Source organism: Neomonachus schauinslandi, chromosome 1, assembly GCF_002201575.2.
Source record: "Neomonachus schauinslandi chromosome 1, ASM220157v2, whole genome shotgun sequence".
NCBI lineage: Eukaryota > Metazoa > Chordata > Mammalia > Carnivora > Phocidae > Neomonachus > Neomonachus schauinslandi.
The window spans coordinates 14,909,350-14,933,352 of record NC_058403.1 but is presented as its reverse complement, the minus strand read 5'-3'; the positions used below and the strand labels follow the sequence as shown (position 1 = coordinate 14,933,352).

Here is a 24,003-nt window from a genome sequence, read left to right as displayed (position 1 = left end):
TCATTTTAGTCCATCTTCAGCTGTTGGATTCACCATATTTCTGTTTGTTTTTCTGTCTGTTTCTATCTGTAAGCATATAGTTTTCAATGTAAACATCTTCATGGTTTTTATGTAAGCATTTTAATGCATTTCTGAATGCAATACATTGTCTTCTTGTTCCGATTGATCCCAAATCTGAGCATTGATCATAATAATAGAAAAATATCTGTCCAATATATGTTATTGCTCTTTTAAAGGTGACTTTTTACTTTTGATGTCTGGAAACAGTTTTGTACTTAAACTCTACAAGGACTAGACTAAAAGATTCTTTTAGTGATAGAATCATCCTACAGAAACTAATGGGACTTAATCATATGAAATATTGATCCAGTGCCTGCTCCATTCCCTTGGTTCCCAGTATAATGAATGATACCTCAACTCTCCAGTGAAGCTTCCCTCTCCCCCTGCCTCAGTCCTGGACTTTTTCCTCAACCCCGTTCTTCCCTCCCTCATGACCACTGTCTGAATCTCTGAATCTCTCACATGAGTTGTGTTTCTAAGTTACCTCGGTCATCCAGTGGTCTGTCTGTTGTTGCTCTGGCCTGGCTGCAATGTCCTTTCCCTGGGTTCCTGAAAGAGCCTTCAGGTGACCCTGTCTCTTCTTCCTTAGTTTCCTTGCCTTCAGTCCTTTCTTGACTTTCAGCCAGAGTGATTGTCACCTGTGAGACGCATTGCATCCTCTTGCATTTTGCCACACACCCAGCTCCTTTCCCTCTGCAATTCTGGCCCTATTTGCTCTTCTCTCAGGGCCTTCAAATATGATGCTTCCTCAGCCTGGAATGCTTGCTTCTCCATCTTATGTCCCTCCCTTCACTTAATTAACTTGTCATCTTAGTTGAGCTATACCTTCCTTCAGGAAGACTTCTATGGCTGAATACTTCTCCTGCATGTACCTTCAGCTTCTGACTTCCATAGAGGAAATGCTAATCCCACTTTGAGTAATAGAATGTTTTTTCTTTTTTGTTTAACTGTAAACTATGTGAGGGCAGGGACCATATCTGCCTTCCTCACCACAGTATTCCCAGAACCTAGAACAGTGCCCAGAATGTGGTAGACACTTTTATTTTTGGAATGAATATCCCTTTTTTTTTATAATCCTTTTATCTTACGCTCACCGATGTTCCAAGTGCCATTTTAAAGCATTTATGAAGTTACGTTTTAAAGCACAAAGATGAATAGTTTTACTTTACTATAATAGCTAGGTATTTGGTATGAACTAAAAGTATTTTTTTTTTAACTTAGCCAGAAATAATTCTGTCTTAACAGGTAAGAAGAGTCATCAAAATAGCAAACTGACAACAGATAACACTTGGCAACCAAACACTGTGAATGGGAGCCAAGTAAAGGGGAACAAACCAACACTTGAACTTGTTCTGGAAAAAAAAAAAACCCTGTTGTTTTATTATTATTTAGAAAGCACACACAGCAATTTATCGAGAAGAGAGAAAAGGCAAAATAAGTGAGCATACAAATTCACTTCAAAAGAACCAGTGCCACTTCCCACGTACGATCTATGTGAGCTTTTTAAAATTTCCTATTTCTTGTATCTAGATACATAACCAGGCTTATGTATCTAGATACATGGAAGCATGTCACACACTTGTCAGGAATCCTTTCTCTTAAAACCTGTAGCGAGCATATCGTTTCTCTTTCTGAAAGCTGCCTGCAGATGTGTTCTTGGATTATGCCACAGTCTCTTTCCTCTGAGTTCGTCTCTGATGACAAGTAAGGATACTTGTGAAGGGAGATTTCCCTTTAGTTCTTGACTTTTTCTTTAGCTTTTTCTGATTTTTGAGTGAGATTCCCAGTTCTTCCATGATGGCATTGAAAGAGAGACACTGGAGAACATGAAATAGTAGAACATCAGTGTAACCAAACTAGCTCCCTCCTCCACTGATCTGTCTCTCACCTGGGTTTTTATGAATATGAGATATTGGTCTGAGGCAACTCTGCCAGAGAGTATGTCCCTGGCCAGCTCCCACACCTCCTCCTCCACCCACTGGCCATCCACCTTTTTCTATTTGGGGAAACTGGAGGCCCCAAGCTAGCTGGGCAGACTCTGGGGTTTCATTCACAGATGCAGTAGTATAAAATGACCCAGTTAGGCTCTCAAAATAGACAACTTACCTTTGCTGAGACACCAAAATAGAGTTAAGTTAAGTCATTTCCCCCATTGAGATGATCCAAACATTGATAGGTTTATCAAGGCATACGGACACTTCAGTAATGCTATAGAAAATGAACAAACCTTCTCTACACCAAGGCTTTGTTTTTTTCTCCCATGAAACCTTACTTTGTTCCTAAAATAAAATCTAATTCTTGATGACTTTCCTTTCTGATAAAAAAAAAGAAAAAAAAACAATTTTAAATTGTATATTTTCTCCAAAAAACCAGAGATCTGGCAGCAAAAATGATGCAGCTGTGGTTGAAATGAAAATAATATGGTACTGAGCCACACAGCAAATATGATGGCATAATACAAGGAGAAAATGGAGCAATGATTATGAAATATCACACATATGCAGATGGCATATATATATGTGCAGATCTATTACAATTACACTGTATGGATTCACATGCATAGTATACAAACGCTATAATAAAACATAATTTGCTTGTCATTTCTTCCAGCCAAGATAAGATCTTTGAGTGACAAATTCCTGCTTATAAAGATTTCTATGAAGTAGTATTGTTTTTGATATGATCACCCTTAAAACATCCTTCAAACCCCAAAGCCTTTGGTAAAGTGTGTGGAAGGGCAAGCGTGTGACTCCTTTGTGATTAACTCACAAAATGGATGTGTTAAAACTCAAATGACAACATGCCGCCAGATGATTTCTCTAGGTTGTGAGGGCCTGATGGGAAGAAATTGGTGTTTCATGAAATGTCTCCTGCGGTCCTTGTATATCAACGGGCAACATGTGTTTTTGAAAATTTACACTCCATTTTTGTTCCATAGGAGAGTTGATGTAGTTTAAATAAACAGTATTTTTTAAAAAATATTTTCTTTCTTTCTTTCTTTCTTTCTTTCTTTCTTTCTTTCTTTCTTTCTTTCTTTCTTTCTTTCTTTCTTTCTTTCTTTCTTTTCTTTCTTTCTTCCTTTGAGAGTGAGAGAAAGAGCACAGGAAGAAGAGCAGAGGGAGAGGGGGAGGGACATAATCTCCAGCAGACTCCACTGCTGAGTGCAGAGCAGGAGGCGGGGCTCTATCTCCCTGAGATCATGACCTGAGCTGAAACCAAGAGTAGGATGCTTAGCTGATTGAGCCACCCAGGTGTGCCTAAATCAGCAGTATTTTTAATTTTTCTATTTGATTTGAAAACTAAACACACAAATTTAGATCCTAGATGTAAACTAACTGGTCTATCAGACACACACCTCTGAAAGAAGTAGTAGTTTTCGTATGACTTTTTGTCTCTTTTACACATAAGTGTTTATAGAATTTGAATTTCGTTTCCATCTTTTTAGAGTACTGAAAATTTATGTCATGCATGTTAATTTTCTTTCAAATGGTAAGTTGTGGCTTCAGGGAACTGAAAGGGGGATCACGCCACACAAAGAAAAACTTTGAGATGTTTTCTATGAATTATACTTACAATTTTACAGTAAGTATGTCACAAATGAAATTTAATGTTTTTTTGTAGCATTATGTGATGTGAAATTTATGTGTTGCTACTAAGATGAACCGAATATTTTATAGTTCCTTTGTGGTAGATGGTGTTGCATTGGGGTTTTGCAACTTTTGCTCAGGTATTTATTTCGGTGGAAGGTGTTCCCACCTCCCTAGGACAGTTCTAATTTCAGGAAGGTCATTAAAATAGAAGGAAGAGAGGGAGAGAAAGAAGAAGTGCCAAGGATTTTATACCCCACACTATTACACCCAAATCTCACAGCAATCTTATAGGTAGGAATTATTATGCCCATTATGTAGATGGGGAAATTTACTACTGGAGATACGAAGTAATTTGCCCAGGAAATGTGGTTCGTAAGAGGAAAAGCTTACATTTGAACTCAGTCCATCTGACTTCCCAGACTCAATTGCTTTCACGTAAAATCTCCAACACTTTGATGAATTCTTTTTAATTAAACCACTATATAGAACTTTTTGTAGATTCTTTTCCTATAAATATATGTTAGGAAATTGCAATCTTTGTGTTTTATGTCAACTCTCAAACATTTGATTTTAGACATTTCTCTTTATTTTGCACTAAAACTACCAAAGCAAGTCTCCAAGTGTGGCTCACACAGGAGACACAACCGGGAGGGGATTTGAAACCCTCTCTCTCTCTCTTATTTTGGGTAGAGGGGCAGTCACAGATCTTATCTTGATAATATGTTTCAATTATGTTTCTCTTTTAAAACACAGTCTTCCCTCAAATTTTGTATTGCCTTAAAATACAACAAATGTCTATTCTTTTGATTAACCACAAGTATTTATTTCTTGCTGCCAGCATGAAAGTGAATACAAATATAGTATTCTGAGTGGTCTGGCTTCTCTGTCTTTGGTCACAAACAAAGATTTCTTTTTGATTCTCACTTTGTCTCCAACTGTCAAAAAGAAAATGGCAAGATATTGGGGCTGACCTTTCTGCTTCCAAGTTTTTGCTGTAGTCATAAGGCAAGATGACCTTTAAGGTCCCTACCAGCCATGAGCTCAAGCAAACCACACACTCTGGTATCCACAGGAAATGGAACTGTGAAGGTCATCTCTCAGCACAGAGTGGCATGGGAGGGTCTCCTATTCATTCATCAATTTGCCTTTTATAATCTCTGTATTAAAGATTATACATATATAAAATAAAGATTGAGCTTCTGAATTAGGATAAAAATTTAAGTAGCTTTCCAAAGCTTCTATTTCTGGATATGTCTTTCATGAACTCCTTTGTGTTCACAGGGCCATAGAAAAATTATGTTTAAGCATGGAAGTTTAAATTTCTAAACTAATTTCATTAGAAAGTATCAGACATATGGATGACCACCTAGCTGCCTTGTTCAGGAGGCAGGGAAATTAGGGGTAGGATGGATACCCCAGCAGTATCCTCTAGTGCTTTGCAGACTGGAAATTCCCCTGTAGCATGCATTCTAGGTCCTTCTATTTTTCTCTGGTGGTTGGAGTTCACATTTTCAATGGATCTACATAAAAAACCATATATTATAGTTGTGAGTTGGCCCAGTATCAGAAAGCTGGAGTTTAAATTTTAGCTACAGTGCCCAATAGCTGGGTTGCACTGGGCAAGATGTTTAGTTTCTTTTTGAGTCAGTTTCCTTATCTATAAAGTGGAAACAATAGTAGAAGCCTTTTCATTGAGTTGTTTTGTGAATGGTTGGGCAGGTACCTGTAAAACACTTAGCACAATGCCAGGCACATGGTTAGTACTCTCTTTCTTTAAAATAACATTGTATATATCACTGAAAATATTTTAAGTCTGTGGAACTCGATGTGTACTTTTTTTTTTTCCTTTGGCTGAAGGGAGGAACAGTGAAAGGATGATGCTCCTTTAATTTTAGCCATTATATGACTTTCTATGCACCGATTCCTTGTTTATACCGGTGGGGTTTTTTTTGTTTTTTTGTTTTTTTGTTTTTAAAGATTTTATTTATTTATTTGAGAGAGAGAGAATGAGAGACAGAGAGCATGAGAGGGGGGAGGGTCAGAGGGAGAAGCAGACTCCCTGCTGAGCAGGGAGCCCGACGCGGGACTCGATCCAGGGACTCGATCCCGGGACTCGATCCCGGGACTCCAGCATCATGACCTGAGCCGAAGGCAGTCACTTAACTGACTGAGCCACCCAGGCGCCCACATGCTTCCATTTATTTTTTTTATTTTATTTTTTTTAAAGATTTTATTTATTTATTTGAGAGCGAGAGAATGAGAGAGAGCACACGAGAGGGGGGAGGGTCAGAGGGAGAAGCAGGCTCCCCGCCGAGCAGGGAGCCCGACGCGGGACTCGATCCCGGGACTCCAGGATCATGACCTGAGCCGAAGGCAGTCGCTTAAGCAACTGAGCCACCCAGGCGCCCTATACCGGTGTTTTAAAGTAGGTTCTATACATGTTTAATACATTGAATTTTCAATGCTTATTTTACTTGTTTTACCAAGCTCGTAACATGTGTTAGTGTTGATGTAGTAATAGGCTTTATGACAGCTTGTGTTTTGCCTGTGAAGGATAGGTGCTCAAGCATAAGAAGGAAATGAAAATTAACTGCAGTCCCTTGCCATTTAAAAAAATTATCTCTGCTTCTGAACCCATTGACAACGAATCCCTGTGATGACAAATCTGATAGGAAAATTCACTTATAAATAGATGGGTTTATGGTGATAAACTATGTTAGCGCCATTGATGCTGTTCGGGACGTGGTCCAAAGAAAGAGTGTTGTGTATGTGTGCGTGTGCACATACGTGCATGTGTGCACGCACCTGCGTGTGCCTGTGACTTCTCTTGTAGAGGGAAGGAAATGGAGATACTAGTGGTCTACTAGAAACCACAAGTGAAGCTTCAACCAGCCCTGTAGCTCTTCTGGTTTTACAAGGAAAAGGATTTGCTTGTTTATTTTGCAGAAAGCCATTCCTCTTCTCCACTTCTTCTGTGCCTGTGGTGTGTCCCGAGTGAGCCCCCAATCCTTCTCTTCTCCTGCCTTCTTTTGCTTTCTTTTACCTCCCTCTTTGGCTTGATTTTTAAAAATAATTGCTGGCAGCATGGCACCTCCTTTGGATTAATCCCCAATATTTGATTTCTTGGTACTAGTGTAAACCTGAATGAATATACACTCTTCTTCTTTCCTGACACCTTTATCCTCATATTACAAATATTTCCCTGGAAAGGGTGGGAGGAGCTAATCGAGTTCTTGTTTTGTACCTAAAGTAAACTGTCTCAGAAAAAAAAAAAAAAAGTAGTCCAGGGGTGGAGAGTGATTTCTTTTAAGTTATAGGAAAAGCTGTGTGCTAAAATTTGATTTGAGTTTACAATATTGAAAGCAATATTGAAGGCTAGGCTGACTGGGAATGGCTTTCAGACTGGGTGCAAACTTGGCATCAGATTGTGAATATCAGACTGATTTGTCATAGTACATTTAACATTTATATATTGGGTGCTTTTATTCATATTTAGAAGAACTGCTTGGAATGCATACCTTTATACCTCACATTTTGTATAGGTTTGTCTCATACTTTATTAGGCCTCTTATTTAAAGACATTTGAAGTGATCTGCGACATTGTCTAATAAATTTTCACACTACGTGTTGAAGAGAGATACAGATAATATTTGTGTCATCTTACAGATATAAAATCTTTCATTTTATATAGATCTGCTTTAACTTGAAAGCAAGCTCTAATCTGAAACCTTTTTGTAAAGACCATTTTTAGTAAAACAAACCAAATTTTAGTGCAATATAGAAATCAAGGAACAGATTACTGAGAAATAATGAGATTATCATTTCTGTTATTTTCCTGGTTTGGTCAAGTTACTATCATAGTTGAGTGGAAGCAGTGTCTCAATGATTTTTTTCTTTTTAACAAGAAGGTCTAAGCATTCACATCCTTAACATTTTTAAACTCTGAGGTTCAATGTGAGAACAAACTTAGAATGTTCAAAATGTCAGGAAAATTTTAAGGAATAAGGATGGAAGAATTCCATTCATACATTTGCTACCTTAAGACTTTGGAAAGTCTGGTCACCTATCTGCATACATGTTTGATGTCTTCACAGGATAATTGATGATCTAAGAGCAGAGATCAGACTCCAGCGATCCCCCACTAATTATGTTAAGGAAGGGGGAGGGGAATTGCTGGAATAGCCACATGTACACAGTCTTTGTGTGACGTTTTTGTATCCCAGAACTCAGGATTTGGCAACCATTTGCTCTTGTTTTATCAGTTTTCTGGGTTCATTCAGAAACCCTGGGCCATTTCTCATGCAACCATCCTTGGACTTAAAAAAAATGAATTTGAGAGGTTGGGAGTCAGCCATCATATCAGCTTCCAGAATTGTGGTTATAATTAATTGTGCCTGAAAGCTAATGAGGAAGCTGATTCTCATCTCCTGAGTCTGTGCCCAAAATTTAGGGGTGGAGGAAATCTAGACACTGAACTAGAACTTCAAAGTGTTGTCTCCTTATCCCCACCTGTGACCCAGAAGCCACTCCTCACCCAGCCCGTTTTCCTACACTTTCAATGTTTAAACTGGCTTTCCACTCTCTTCAGCCCTATCTTCCCTTTGGCTACAGTTCATCAATCCCATTAACTCATTTTCCTAGCTCCTTTTAATTTTATGTTTACACCATCTCTATGTCCTTTCCCCTCTCATCTCCTCTATCTTATCTTTTTTTTGCCCCCACACTTGAGATTTGCTGCCCACATCTTTGCTCTCTCAGATCCTAGCTGTGAACTAATTCTATGAATGCATACCCCAGAATTCCCTGTTTTGCAACCTGAGTTCCTTCGAACCATAAACATACACTTGTGGGAGACACAGTGACACCAGATACATGAGGATCATCTTTCTCGGGTCCATCTTTATTAAAGATTGTATTTAGAAAATTTTCTTCCATTAAAATAAATGTAAGTATATAGTGGAATGGATATATATATATATATATATATATGCACATATATATTTGAGTTTATATATATATATGAGTTTATATATATATTTTTTTTTCCTTAGAATTCTTTTTTTTTGAGATTTTATTTATTTGACAGATAGAGACATAGCGAGAGAGGGAACACAAGCAGGGGGAGTGGGAGAGGGAGAAGCAGGCTCCCCGCCGAGCAGGGAGCCCGATGCGGGGCTCAATCCCAGGACCCCGGGACCATGACCTGAGCCAAAGGTAGACACTTAACGACTGACTACCCAGGCGCCCCCTTTTCTTAGAGTTCTTAAAGAAATTTTTGACTTAGGGTGGCTGCTCAGGGCTCTACACCCAAACTGTTAGGGTATCAGTTCATTCTCCTCTAACATTAGGTATAGTTTCATGGAAAACTGAAAAGTGAGGTTAACACTGGAGCAGTGCTCCATTTTGATATTAATCCATGTGCTTTTTCCAAATCTTCTGAATCTGAACCCTTTTTCCACTTTTAAAGTTATAGGAAGAGCTTTTATATGCATTGCCCTCAGGGTAAGGATGACATAGAAAGAAAAAAAAAAAGTAAAATTTGCAGCTTTGAGTTCTTATATAGATTTTTGTGGATCTATAGTAGCCACTGCAGTCTTTGAAGCTATTAATTACAACAGCCAGGTGTTTGAAAGAAGGAAAAAGAAGGCACTTTGAATTGTAAAAGTTTGCCTTAGAGCCTTCAGGGCCCAGCCGGTGGGACCAGGGATGGGGTATGAAGCTAGGACAGTTCTGTGTCTGTTTTCAAGGAGAATTGTCCAGCCAGGGGCGGGGAGAGCCTAGATGCTGAGGAATACCAGAGAAAGGGCCCCTCACTTGCCACTTCTGGGGTTAAACTCCCATGGTGTGGGATAAGGCAAATAGATGTGCGACAACTTAATAGATGGGGGAATCTGAAAACACAGGGAAATTGTGCCCACTCTCTGTCTCAGACTCCGAGGAAGCAGTTACTAGAACGCAGAGGACTTCTGAAGGGTACTCAAGAGCAGCTGAAACTTTCCACTGCCTTAGAGTGGGCACGAAAGTGGCTGATAGGTATGGAGAGGTGGCTGCAAAGTGGCCCACTCTAGTGTTATGACCAGAGAGCAGAAAGTGTTTTTGCTATGAGGATAAGCCTCAGGTGGGTCAGACATATCCAGAGGTAAGCAACTCTCCTTGCTTAAAAATGACAGGAATGTGGGTTTGCCTGCCAATCCAAAGTAGCCACAGTGCTTTTCTCCTGTCTGGAGTCACCATCAGAGGCCAATGTGACTGTCTTCTTTGTCCTGGCTTCTTTCTAGCTTCCCTACATCTCCTGAGCCTGCCTCAGCCCTTCTTGCAAGCTCGGAGCCTACACATTTCCTCTGAATACTGGTCTCATAGGTACCTGATCGGGCCCCCATGTTGAAGGCCTGGGATCATCCTAGGAAGACTGACTTTCCATTACCATATGGACAAGAGGGCCCGGTCCTTTCAGCAACTCAGAGGCTGAGTTAGGGCCATAAAAATAAACTTCTAAGAAATTTTTTGCATGCCCCCTCTCATATAGAGAATGGCCTTGGCCTTGAGGTAAATTGAGCCTGATGGAGGGTTTTAGTTGTCCATAGTGCATGTATGAGCTACCAGGGAGTCCTTGCAGTACCAGCTTATGCCCACATGTAGTGGACATATATTTTCCTCAAGCTATAAACTTAGGTGTGCAAGAAAACTATGTGATGCCATAAAAAAATAATAACAGATCCCACCTTAGCTTAGAGGTCCCCATCTGCTAGTGGGTATTGTCAACTCAAGGTAACTCACTTTGGCTTAAAACTAAGTTTCTTTTGGTTAATGTCAGTTAAAACGAACCTCTCGCCACTTTCCTTCTCATTTTCTTTCCCAGGTGCATCTGGGTGTAGGAGAGTTTAATAGACGGCCTGGGCATTGGTGACAGTGGGAACAGCTAGTCTGTGGACAACCTCTGTCCTTTGGCTTCCACTAGGGTGTGGCATCCTAGGAGGTCATGGATGCTGCACTCTCTCTCTCTCTCTGCTGTGTTCTCTGAGATGTCTGTAGCCCCACTATGGTCTCCATGTCAGGTCCACACATTGAGTCTTTTCTACTCCAACCTCAACTATCAGTCTACTGCTTCTCTCAGCTCTTCCACAAGGCTTTTCATTGGGAAGCACCATGGAGTTTTGGCTGCTTTCCTTGAGATGCTCTGGGACTGAGCAGGACTATGAAGCTGTTCAAGGTTCATGGCCTAGGCATTGTGACTCCACCATTCTGGAGACAGTTGGATGTAAAATTTCTCTTAAGTTTTGCCACCTCCTGGGCCATACCCTCTGAACCACAAAATAGCATTTTCTGTTTAGGATCCCCCCTGAACTTTTCTGAGGTTTCTATTTTCTTGTCTTCAAGTTGGGACTTGGCTCAGGGATGGTCATGAAGCCTTCTCTCAGGGCTTCTGGTACCAAGAAGCTTTAATGACTTCCCTCCCATTCTTCCCTTCTTTTCTAGGGGTCAAAAGCTGGTCAAGGATTGGAACATGAAGGAAGAAAACATCATTTTGTGCATTTCCCCAACCTTGGGCCTCTGGGTTTTGGCTCCTGCTAATTAGAGATAAATTATTTAAATTATATAACAATTAACTTACTCATGAAACACCTGGTTCTTGAGTCTGAAAACCACAGTTTTCAAGATTTTTGTCTATGCTACAAATCTGTAAAGCCTACTTAAAACTCAAAAGCTAGGGTTTGATTCATGTCTGGCTTGGAAGCAATACATATAAAATTAAGGGTGGAGGAAGGTAGGGGTAAAAGCAATAGACAATAAGAGCATATCAACCTTTTTCTCTGTTTCCTTTTGTCTTTAGCAGAATTAAAGTTCCATTTACAGAATAGTTTTCCCCATGTACTCCAGTCCCATTGATATCCCCTTTCTTGAACTGTGATTGAAAATGTAATCGGTTACATAGCTTCAAATAACTTCTAGCTACATGTCTTTGTTTGGCTCGTTTGTCTGTGTGGCTCATCAAAGTCAAGAATGATTCTCCTTCTGTAGCCTTCCCTGTGTTTGTAATACTTTGCTTGTGAGTGGATGAGAACTGTTTCACTCTTTGATGCCACGAAGGCTGGTTTTCTCTATATCTAGAGCAGACCATTCCATCCTGCATCATGGGCAGGAATAGGTAATTCTGCTTATGGCAATAAGAATTTAATATGTTCAAGGTAACTGAACTTATTTGTAACATATTTGTATTTGGCCAAGCTTTTTTTTTTTTTTTGTCCTGCTTCTATATTTTTATTTCTTTCCCACTTTTTATCAAACTTAAAAAATATTGTGTCTGGGGGCGCCTGGGTGGCTCAGTTGGTTGAGCGACTGCCTTCGGCTCAGGTCATGATCCTGGAGTCCCGGGATCGAGTCCCACATCGGGCTCCCTGCTCAGTGGGGAGTCTGCTTCTCCCTCTGACCCTCCTCCCTCTCATGCTCTCTGTCTCTCATTCTCTCTCTCTCAAATAAATAAATAAAATCTTTAAAAAAAAAAAAAAATATTGTGTCTGGGGCGCCTGGGTGGCTCAGTTGGTTAAGCGACTGCCTTCGGCTCAGGTCATGATCCTGGAGTCCCTGGATCGAGTCCCGCATCGGGCTCCCTGCTCGGCGGGGAGTCTGCTTCTCCCTCTGACCCTCCCCCCTCTCATGTGCTCTCTCTCTCATTCTCTCTCTCAAATAAATAAATAAATAAATCTTTTTTAAAAAAAAATATTGTGTCTGGAAGAGAACTTTAAAGGTCACTCCTAATTCCATAGATAGGGAGACTGAGAATGAGGGAAGAACAATGACTTGCCCAAAGTCACATACCCATTCAGTAGCAGGACAGCAACCTGCATTCTTGGCTTGTGATTCCCAGATCATGTTTCCATTGAGCCATTTACACTTTCTAGAGTTTGTTTGGTTTAGAAGACACTGCATTGTACACTGGAAAAGTTATTTCTAAATAGTTATTAATTGCTTCCTGGCCTCTCTGTGAATTGGTAAATGTTTAGGTTTCCAGGCAAAGGAAAGCCTCTTTGCATAAATATAGAAACAACCTATTGAGACTTCTCCAAATCAGTTGTTAAATAAAGTGATCAAACTACAGAAGAAATGAAGCCAAGGACACTTCAAGGCATCTGATAATGTTCCAAGTGATACTTAGGACTTAAGATAAATGCAAAGTTAGGGTGGGTTGTCTGTGGACAATAGTTTCTTAGTTCTTATGGTTGGTAAAGACTAAGTGATCAGGGCACCGTTCTTTTTTTTCCGAGTTGAAAAATCCAAATATTTGAAGTCTGAACACTTCAATTAAAAAATTGGGCAGAAAGGAAATTCTGGCCCTACTAACTTAAACTTAGTGGATAAATGGAACAACAGTAACTTCATTACATCACTCAGGTCTTACTCATTATTTCTGTGTGTATCTGGATGTGTATGTTGTAACATGGAGACATGGCGGTATTGTGCAATTTGGCCAATTAGTCCTATTTGGGTTGCTGATTACAAAGCTCAGATTCTGCACCGCATGAAACCACACAGAACATTTGGTTTTCTTATTTGTGCAAATAGAATTTCTTTGAAAATTTAAAGGAGAATCCCATTTTCCATGATATCAGTCTCTATGGAGAGGATTTTGAAAGCAAAAATGATTTTAATATGCTTGTGCATCCGTGCATATAAAATTCCGTAACTGTGGGAAGCATAATGAGATGGTTCCGAAAGGCAAGTTAAAACTGCAGCATCAAGCAGAAATTTTTCATTATCTATAAGAGTTAATTAATAATGCCATTTGGCACAGTCAGATGTGCAGAAAATAGTGCAAGAAGTAAGAATGCTTTGTTTTCCTTTTGCTTTTCAAGGCCAGACTACTTCTAAATTGCTTACTGGGAAATAGACCTCACAGTTAATGGGCTTGGAAACTAGCTGGGATTCGTTGTTTTGCTGCTTTGCCATAGATAGTTTATACAGAACATAATATAATGCTAGTCAAATGCAGTAAGGTATTTGGAAATAATGTGGGGGGAAAGTTTAACTATATGATCCAGCTGATTTTCTTAAAGGCGTTATCTCTACCCTGTGTTCCTTAGGTAGTTCCAATTTTGCTGGAAAAACTCTAAAATAATTCAGCTTATAATTTTAGTCTAAGACAAAATAAGCTTTATTTTTTTCCTTATTGCATTGACTTATAAACAGGCTTGTTAGGAACCAGATTGGATGACATTATGTGCTCCATAGTTCTTCATGTACTTGTTCGATCTTTTCATACTTCTCTGCTCTCTTGCTAACTTGAAACAGTCTTCCTCAAGGCATAATCCACAAATAAACTGCCAGTGTTAATAAAATCTCACTCTTACCACGTAATTTGAAGTCAAATTGCTATATTCCATCTAGCTTTAAAGAAAACTCATGCTTACCAACAGTTTTAAACAGCTGTATTTAAGATTGCTGGGAGAAAACGCATGTAAAAACTATTTTAAAAACCTCTTGTACTAAAGATAGTTTTAATAAAAACTCATGTAAATGCCCTCATTTTGGAGAAAATTGTTATATGTAAGCTAATTTTTATGAAAACTAATGTGCACAAGTAGTTTTAAGCATTCACTTTCAGATTTTGTTAAAAGTGTCAGTTTCTGGATTACACTCGCTGAGAAAGAATCTATGGAGATAAAACCTGTAATCTGTATTTAAGTAATTTCCCTGAGTGATTCTGAGGTACACCAAAGTCTGAGAACTAAGGACATAAAAAGAGAGTTTGGAAAAATTTTTTTCATGCTCAAGCCCTTTTTTTTCTAAATTTCACTTAAAATGCAGTGGCCCCTGGTGGGGCCACTGTAGTCTCATCAAGTCATTTACTTCAGGTCAAGAATTGGTTGTCTAGGGCATGTATAAAAGGAAAAAGAAGAGAGTGTAAGGAACCTACATTTCTGAATGTATGGAGGTCCTGCAAGGGAACAAAGGGTGCAGAGACCAATTAAGCTTCCTATTTGATCATTTTGAGTAGGCCTAGCACCTATAACTAAATATGAAGGTTATCAATTGAATAGAATGAAATTTTTGTCTCAAAGATGTGCAGTTTCTTTTTGAGTTCTCTCTAGAGAGGATCTTTTGAATATTGAGTGCCAAATATGTGCTATATATCTTGCTTAGAATTAGTGGTCATACCTCTAGAATCAATCAATAAACATCAGTGACTTACTGAATCTCAATTATATGCATGATTATGCTTTAGATCACTACTACACAATAGAATCAACTGGTTATCTTAAAAAAAACAAAACAAAAAACTATTGTCCTGCCTCCATTCCAGAATAATCAAATTAGAATTTCTAGAAACGAGATTCAAAACTTCTACTAGGTCCTCACTTATTGCCGATTTGGGTCCTTATCTTGGGTGCAATGAAATTGCCCTTGATTTTTAATGCTTGTATGAGGAAGTGTGGTTTTGGATATAGTTTGAACCTCTAAATTGGAAAACCTCTTTTACAAACTGACTCTGTATTAAGATGCATGATAAATTGTACTTACTGTCCACCTGACCAGAGAACAATGTTTAATTTCTCTGTAAGGAACTAACATCTGTTAACCAGTATCTTTTAACAGAATTCTTATAAATGATCTCATTTTCTATGCCATTATATTATTTCATTTAATTCTCATAGCAAATATAGGTCAACAGATTACCTTCATTTTATAATTGAGGAAATTGAAGCTCAGAGAAATTAAAAATTACCCCCAGTGATCAAAACTATTTTTTATTAAATGACAGCTATGTGCCAGGCCTGGCTGATGTGTTTTGTACATTATCACTGGATGAGATACACATTATCATGCCCGTGTTCCCTGGAGCATGATCTGTAGAACAATGGTCCATCAAGATGCTTCTGGGGAAAAACAGATTCTATTATCTAATAAGTTTGGGAAATACTGAATACTTTCCAATCGTGTTGAAAATTCCCAATGCATCATAGCTTCTTAGACACACTGCGATATCATGCAGTAAAGGAATGTTTAGAGTAATGCTCCATGGGTCCCTTGACCAGAAAATCTTATTTGAGTAACACTTGCCAGTGGGACCCACTGGGAAAGATACTCCTTCAATACAACTGTAGACCTAGATATTATGTCCTGGTATTACATATTAAGAAACCAAGGCTTTAAGAAATTCAGTCACTTGTCTATGGTCATTCAGCATGTGTCTGTACTAGAACTTGCACCTAAGTTCTGTTGATTTTGAGAATTCTCTTCTGATTCTAAAATCTAGGACTCCAGGCTGCTGACTAATATCTATTTCTCTGTTAGTAAAGTTGAAATAAAATTTTTGAGAGGATTAAATGTAATGCTGTATCATTTCAAACATTTCAAAACATTTTGAAAACCGTAAAACAACATATAAATATCAGAAGTAGGTAGTATACAGCTTAAAGTGGCACACAAATATTAATTTTATCCAAACCTCTGAATTACACTTTTAAAAGATAGCTCTGTAGAAAAGTGAATTTTGTTATTGCTAACCTTGATCATCCAAACTTTATCAAGCACCCTTATACTTTTTGGTAGCATCTTTGATTTATTAAATAGCCCTTGGGAATATAAACTTATGTAATTTGTGATTTCTATATACAGAATAAATGAATTATGAATAATAAAATATTTATCCCAACATTTGACTCTATTGATTGTGAAGATGCAAACTCTGACCTAAGACAAAGTATGTTGCTCTCACTTCAATAATAGTAAATAAATGTTGGTGTAATTTATAGATATTTTCTTAAAAGTATGTTTATTTAAAGAAGAAAGCAAGACTGAGAAACCATCAGGGCAAGAGTCAACTTTCCTAAACATGCTTTACTGGAGAAATATAACGTTGATTGGAGAGACCTGTGGTTCAAAATTTGGAACCCATTTAAAGTTAAGCAAAGAGAAGGCAAAATGCTCCATGATTGCACAGATGGCTTATCTTTACTTCTGAGAAATATGTTTTGGGGGCTAACTTCATGTGTCAAAAGGTAATCCCATTAAGGAGAACAAAGACCAACTGATCCCATACTGAGGGAAGATGAAAGGCATCTTTAATTCACCTACTCACTGTGAAGAGGAAAGAAGCTCAGAGGGATAGCAGACATCCTTCATAACAACAAATTAAGTATGCCGTTGGTTTTCTATGTCACCAAGCTCAGTTAGAGTGGGAATTATTTACAACATTTTGAATGCAGGTGGAAAATAAATCTATAGACATCTGTAACTAATGTGTATGGAATTTTTTTCTTCTATTTATTTTCTGCTTCTTGCCCTTCTCCCCAGTATACTTGGAATGAATTGATAATGACGAAGGGTCCAGAGAAATGAGAGTGAAAGTGGCAATGCTCAAAAAAGATTGCTATGAGAACAACCACTCTATCCTGGGTGAGTAGGAAGGGAATAAAACAACATCTTGTGAAAATATGTTCATCAATGCAGAGTGAGAGTGAATAAGTGGAAAATAGAAGATGTTATGCATTAGTTCCTAGTTTAGGACCTTGTTTGGAGCTTGCAAGAAACAATCTGTAGCATGAAAAAAAATCACAGTTACTTAGAGACTTTGAGCATACTATGATCTGGACCTACAGAGGATTGTCAAGTAAATGTTATGTGAGAACTTGATGAAAATGAATTTCTACCCAGGGATCATTCTTGACTGTGTTGTGCCTTCCTGAGTGATTTTCAATTTAGCTAATGCTCTTCTGTGATGCCAGAGGTTTCAAGTTTAGTTTTCACTTTCTGGATCATGTTTTTCAATTTTTAAAATCCAAGACATCTTTGAGTCTTTGTGTAAATAATACATTTTAAATAGTGGAATCAATGTGAGTTGAACATCAACATTGTTATGGAGTTACTACAAAAAGATAGGGCTTCAGGTAGTTTGAATGTGTGGATCTACAGAACATAAGGGAAGGGAGAGGGAAAGAGGAGAAAGAAAGGTCCACAAAGATAAAAACAATTCCACAATATTAGCATTTTGTTTTTATGCTTTGCACTGTTGAAAGTCTGGATCTACTTTTTCATGAGGAAAGACTTGCTTATTTTTAATGCTTGACTATAGAACTAAGATAACCATTGTCTTGATGGTATAGCAGATTCTGGAAAATACACATATCTTGGAGTTTATATACCCTTAATACACCTCAGTTTCAACATAGAATGCACATCTGTTCTCAGTGCATTGAATTCAATGTCTAGAGTCCGTGAGTTTTGCTATCTTAAAGGAATAGGGAATTATGGCTATTTACGCTTAGTAGATACAGATATCATCAACAACACCAATTAGCAGAAACAATTTCTACTGGGCACAGTTTTTTTCCTTTAACTGATTACACAGTATGAACTGAGGACTGTGTCCGAATCCCTCTCTCCTCTCGAATTAATTTGCCACATTCTAAATCCGAAGATAAAGTGGTTCCAGAAGTGGAGTTGGTTGGATGGGTTTGCTTACACTGCAGTCCATAAAAGAAACAAAAAGCCTTGCATGCAAAAGAAATGAGAAAAATATAGAAAAAAATGAATAAATCAGAAGCAAAAATGAATATTTAAATGAAAATTTAAATAAAATGAAGCTGGCAATTATGAGAAGCACATTAAAGCATAACATATACAAGCTTTTATTTTTCAAATTAGTTGCATAAAACAAGACACCTCAAGAGCAAATTGGAAGTTAAAACAAAGCAGAACAGTCCATTTTCCCTTTTAAGCAAAGATAGTTTTCTCTAACAAAATCTAAGAAAGGGGTGCTTAATATTCTCACAATTGCCTTGTAATTGTGGGAAAATTTTCATGATAAAACCAAGTTATAATCAATCACCCCCAGCTTTGGGACTGTAAGGAGAGTTTCCACTTAAAGGAGGTGGGACTGGTATGAGATTATTAATCAGAACTGGCTACATAATTTGCGAGACCTAGTGCAAAGTGAAAATGTGGAACCCCTTGATTAAAAATTATTAATAATTTCAGAACAGAGACAGCTGAGCATTAAACTAGCCCTGTTAGTAATTGTTTATAGTCTCAAAATTCTAACAATAACTTTAAATTGAATGGGTGGCCTAGTGCACCACAATGGGCATGAGCTTTGTACTTTATTTATTCTGGTATGCTTATGAAGGAATTCTCTTTCATACAATCATCTTATTCAGGTTGGTGTAAGTTCCTGGTGTGATTTCTATCAAAAATAAAAGTGACAGGCAAAAATGGTTGACTGCTGAAATCAATTATAATCCTAAATATAGTTTGGAAAAATAAAGTCTCTAATATATTTCATTGTCACTCTGTATAATTTATCATATTCCTGGTCCCCCCAAATTGGTGAATTATCCTTTTACAAATCATATTTTGAGAGAGGTAAATGCTCGGTTTCAAAATGCTACATTTATATCTTTATGTAAATTGCTTTGCATTAGTACATGCGCTCAGCATCTAGACTTAAAGAAAGGATGGTAACATTTCTCTCAAAGATCTTTTTATATCTTTTCCAATTTTGGATTTATTTCTTGCTTGCTTTATCTAGGGTTTCTATCTTAAGAGCAAATAACTGTTCAAGAAATTAACTGAGTTTGGAATTTCTGCACTGCCATTCCAAATAGTGCTAATTGGATTTAGTATATAAGGCGCTTCCTTCTTCTCATTAATAAATGATGGGGCTGCAGTGCCTGCCGGCAGCACCTGGCAGGGATTCAATAGCTCTTTGCTCTCAGAAATGGCTCTTCTGGGCATCTAATTCAATCGACTGTTACAAGAAAGGGCAGGCATCTTCAAACCCCCCCAAACTTAAGACAGATCACGCCAACTAAAAACTACCTAGTCCTAGAAAGAGATGACTCACCTGTTCAATATCATTGTTCTTCCGTGATTTGTATATAAATTCTCCAATGGCTACAAATACAGAAAGGACCAGTCCAGCAGCCAGAACAATGAAGATGCCCCCAATATTTTCTACTCCCAGAGCACTGGCCTCTTTGTTGTCTTCCTCGGGGCAGCCGTTCCCCCGCCACCACTTCTCTTTCATCATATGCAGCTTGCCCTCTTCTTGTAACTGAAGAATAGCAATAGTGATTTTATCCCGGTAAGGAGAGCCTGTAAGTAAGGTCATTTGGATTTTGGTCACCAAAGGGTTGGAAGATGTCAGGAAGGATTATTGTCTTAAAGGTAACGACTTTATGGCTGTTGGGAAACCCCAGTCCACAAATTGACTCTAAATAATTGGAGGCTCTAAATAATTGGAAAGTGGATAGCTGACATGCTGAGATTAACACTTGCCCAGACTGTCTGTTCCTTTTAAGTAAGGAAAAGCTGAGCTGGGAATTCTGTGACGTACCTCTGCTTCTGGTGAGGTTTTCATAAATCTTTTCCCACGTTGGGGGATTTCGTTGTTTAGATTCTATTTTTTCTCAGTTGTCTAATATTGTGACAGCCTGGCTAGATGATCACCAGTGCCATCTTGTCTTTTTCCTAGGGCAGCCGCTAGACATTTCCCAGTCTCCCTTACAATTAATTCAGTGTGGTGAAGTGACCAGTTTCTAGCCATTTGGGGCTAAAGTGATGTATATTTCCAGTCCTATCCCACGTTCTCCCAACATGATCCTCTACTTTCTCTCTTCATTTCCCCAAATATGCAGTAGGAAGGAAAGGACTTCAAGTCACTAGGGAGAGTGGAAACACCAATTGGAAGGAATTTGGGTCCCAGGATGACTGCATGAACAGTCTCTCTTTCAACACACAGTGGACCATGGCAAGGTCAAGAAACAAACATTTATGGTGTAAACCACTTGAACATGGCAGATGTTGGTTATAGTATTAGTCCATACTGACTAATATACTTAGTAACATACCATTAAGATTAGGTTTTGAAAACTTCAAAGGTTCTAAAAATTCTGCTAGGTTTGGAAAATTTGCAAGGACTTCATTGATATCTTTTATACTCAGTCTTCTCGTAATGTCACTGAACTTTTAATTATGTTAGGTTTAAACAGTACTGACATCTGTCTGTAGCCATAGCTTGCCCAGGACTGGCTTCCTATGCCAATTTATGCAAAGGGAGAGAATAAAAGATGGTGAGATGCATTTACTCAATTTCTCGTTGGATGCTAAGAATTTTTGTTGGTATTTCTTCTACTTAGTAGGAAGGCAGTACACCTTCACTCTTTCTGTTGCAAACTTTAAAGTTCTTCTTGGTAGAAATAAAAAATGCAAAAAATCAAATAGCAAATTGAAAATGAGTCATCTTAGAACCAGAAGAGATCTTAGAAATCATATAGTCCAGTCCATGTATTTTGGCCTTGAAAAAATTGAGGATGTGGGAGTATGAGTAAAAGTACTAGTTACTGGCAGAGGCAAGGACTTAATTCACTTCCTCTTACTTCTCACTTAGTGTTATTTCCCTGAAAGCTGCTTCCTCTACCCCACAGCCTGCCCCTCTTCCTGCCTTCAGCCTCCACATACACAAACCTTATGTTCCGTGGCATGTTTTATGTTGGAAAAGCAGAAGGTTAACAGTGTGGCATTTGTCATTTTTCCTTCCTTACTCCCAAAACTTCCTAAAGTCATTGTCAGTACTCAAAATCAAGTTTAAAAGAAGCACAAAATGTTTTGGAGTTAGATTGTGGCTTGTCAATTAGAAAAATGGATTTTTGGTGAGAAAATGGCTCTTGTAAGCCAAATTAAAAGATACTGGCTGCTTGCTCAAACACCCCCAGAATAATGGTTAGTGTCAAAATTAGCACCATTAACATACCCATAGCATGTTGAGCAATTAAGTGAACCAGGAGAGCTTCGCTTTAATGTACAAGAAAATGCTCTGAAGAGCGTTAAGAATGATTCTTAACGGTAGTGGTTGCCGCTGTAATCATAGCAGTATACACAGTGGGCACTCAATAAATGTTGACTGAAGCTCTCCTTCTGCCTTCAGGCTGCGCAATACCTACAACATTTCAGACAGACGGGGATTGGATCTCTCTTTAAAGTTGTTCTCTAAGGAAGGTAATTTCCAGCCTCCTGGTAACCTGTTTAAGCTGTAACTGCTCTCATTCTCTTGAAGTTTTATTTTAAATCCCTCAGGAGGCACATTTCCAGAGCTTCTGTTCTGAGAGTCTCAAAGAAGCAAAGTCTTCAATTTTGTGTTGTGACTGAGCCCACTTTGCCAGTCTTTGACCATGTGAAAGAGTTTAGTGCTTTCAGGGAGTCAATGAGGGCAAGACCAGAATTGTGTGGAGAATTTTTTTGTATCTGAATATATTTTAGCTTCAGTCTTGTTGTTATTGCTTAAGTGGACTGAGTGACATCAGAAGTGATTTATTATTACAAGTCACTTGAAAAAATATATATGTACACACACAGATCTTCCTGAATAGCACCTGAGCTTTCTTAAAGAGTCAGTTCATCATAGAAGAAACATCTCACAAATTTATCCAACAGCTGTATTCCCAATGGATGTATTCTCTCTGAGGTCTGCCATCTGTTCCAATTATTCCTTCATTGTTTTTGGTTTAAAAGCCTGACAGGTTTATAACCAGTATGAAAAATTCCTGGAGTGTATTTCTTTTTATCTAGGGAGGGGAAGAGCTCTTCAACTTTGGAGCTCGTGTGTCAGAGTATGGATGAGGATGGAAAAAAGTAGACTGCATCAGAACACTCAAATCTCTATGTCATATAATATACAATGCAGTGATACTCACTGAGACGCATTTACACGAGGGCAAAGTCATTTTCAAATTGTGCATTCAAATTAATGCATTAATTCAGGAGTGTCGCTGAAAGAAGCCCCTGGCTTCCTTTCCATTCTCCCTACCCCCAAACTTTAACTTTAGTGTTATATTCATTCATTAGAAGAAATGTCCATTAAAAGTCTCATAGTAAAGTACAAATATTTTCAGAAGGAATGATACACAATGTTATTTTCTCTCATTATTACCAGATAGGAAATTTAGTGAGCAAGGAGTAGTGTTGAAGGTGGTCAAGGTGGGCTGATGAGGTGGAAGATAAAATGAGGAAAGTGCAGTTTTCAACTCTATAATTTAATCTAAACATAGTTCTATTATGAAACTACAGTTGCTCCTCTGAGAAGATGTAGAATATAACACAATCAATCTTAAGGTCTTGAATTTGAAGATTCAAGGAAATGTACCCACTTCCGGTACTTTTGTCTGACTTATGGCCCATTTAACTAAAATCAGCAGTTGTGTGATATACAAAAATAGCATCTGTCTAACTCTCCCCACCCCTATTACGGAAAATGAGGTGGCAAAGCTTGGTTAGGGAGATAGTAGATTGTTTTACAAAAAGAGTCATAGCATTCTTTTAATTAGTGTCTAACAATCCCACTGAGCCTCCTGCAGAACGTGTTCGCTTAATCAAAGGAGAGTTTACCATTTGGGAAAAAAAAAATATACTCTTTACTAACAATATTGGTATTTTCATCAGGAAAAGTTATTGAAAATAAAGGGAGAAGAAAGTAGTTATAGGTTCCCTAGCTCAATCATTCTTCAGGTTTATTTAGAATACAGTCTTGATAACAATAGTAACAATAATAATAAAGTTAATTTCTCCATAGCATATGTTTCTAACACCAGCTAGACAGCAGGGAGTCAAACTGGTTGCATATTCATAGTAAAGGGTAAAGAAAGTTGATCTTTATCTGGTTAATTAAATTAATATTGATCAAAAGTTGAATATGGGATATATATATTCTTTTTTTTTTAGATGAATTTGTGGCTAAGTGTCCGAACATTTAGGACAGTCCACCTAAAATCTGATTATTTTAATGAAAAATGAAACATCTAACAAACTTGTGTTCAAATTCCCACATATGCAATTGACTAGTCTGAAAGGCAGCTGCCCCCTTTGGATGACCATGTGGTCTCTAAGTTTCCATAGTTGCTACCATTCCCTATTGCTTCCTCAAGCAAACAAGTTTATTTAGTTATGATATCTGCTTAGCCTCTATAAGCATTTGAGTTTGTGATCCTTGTCTAATGTTGAGGGTTGGACTGGACAATCCCTTTCATACAACAAAAATAATAATATAAACCAGAAAAACTTATCTATCTTGGATCCTTAATAATATGACTTGACTGTAACCAAGATTTCTGCTTATTAGACTACCCAGTGGTCTAAGGTGGCCCCGGATTTCTCTCCCTTGGAATGCTTATCACAAAATTACTAATCATTCACTTGAGAAAAGCAGATTACCACCATACCCAAACCATATATGGTACAGTTTTCTATAGAGAGAGAATCCATAATTGTCCCTTAAATAGAGAATATAGTTCTATATGTTAGACATGCAAGAAAACCTTGCTATATGGGTCTGTATGCCTACAAGGCAATAATATTCCTAGGG

General features: G+C 38.0%; 1 protein-coding gene across 1 annotated transcript in view; it reads right to left on the bottom strand.

The window, feature by feature from the left end:
• Positions 1 to 1,688: 1,688 nt before the first annotated feature.
• GRIK1 (glutamate ionotropic receptor kainate type subunit 1) overlaps positions 1,689 to 24,003 on the bottom strand; it is a 378,577-nt gene continuing 356,262 nt past the window's right edge. The window contains 3 exon segments of the mRNA XM_044913681.1: positions 1,689 to 1,877; positions 2,288 to 2,374; positions 19,492 to 19,742. Coding sequence (XP_044769616.1) covers positions 1,722 to 1,877; positions 2,288 to 2,374; positions 19,492 to 19,742 — 494 coding nt within the window. The 3' untranslated portion in view covers positions 1,689 to 1,721.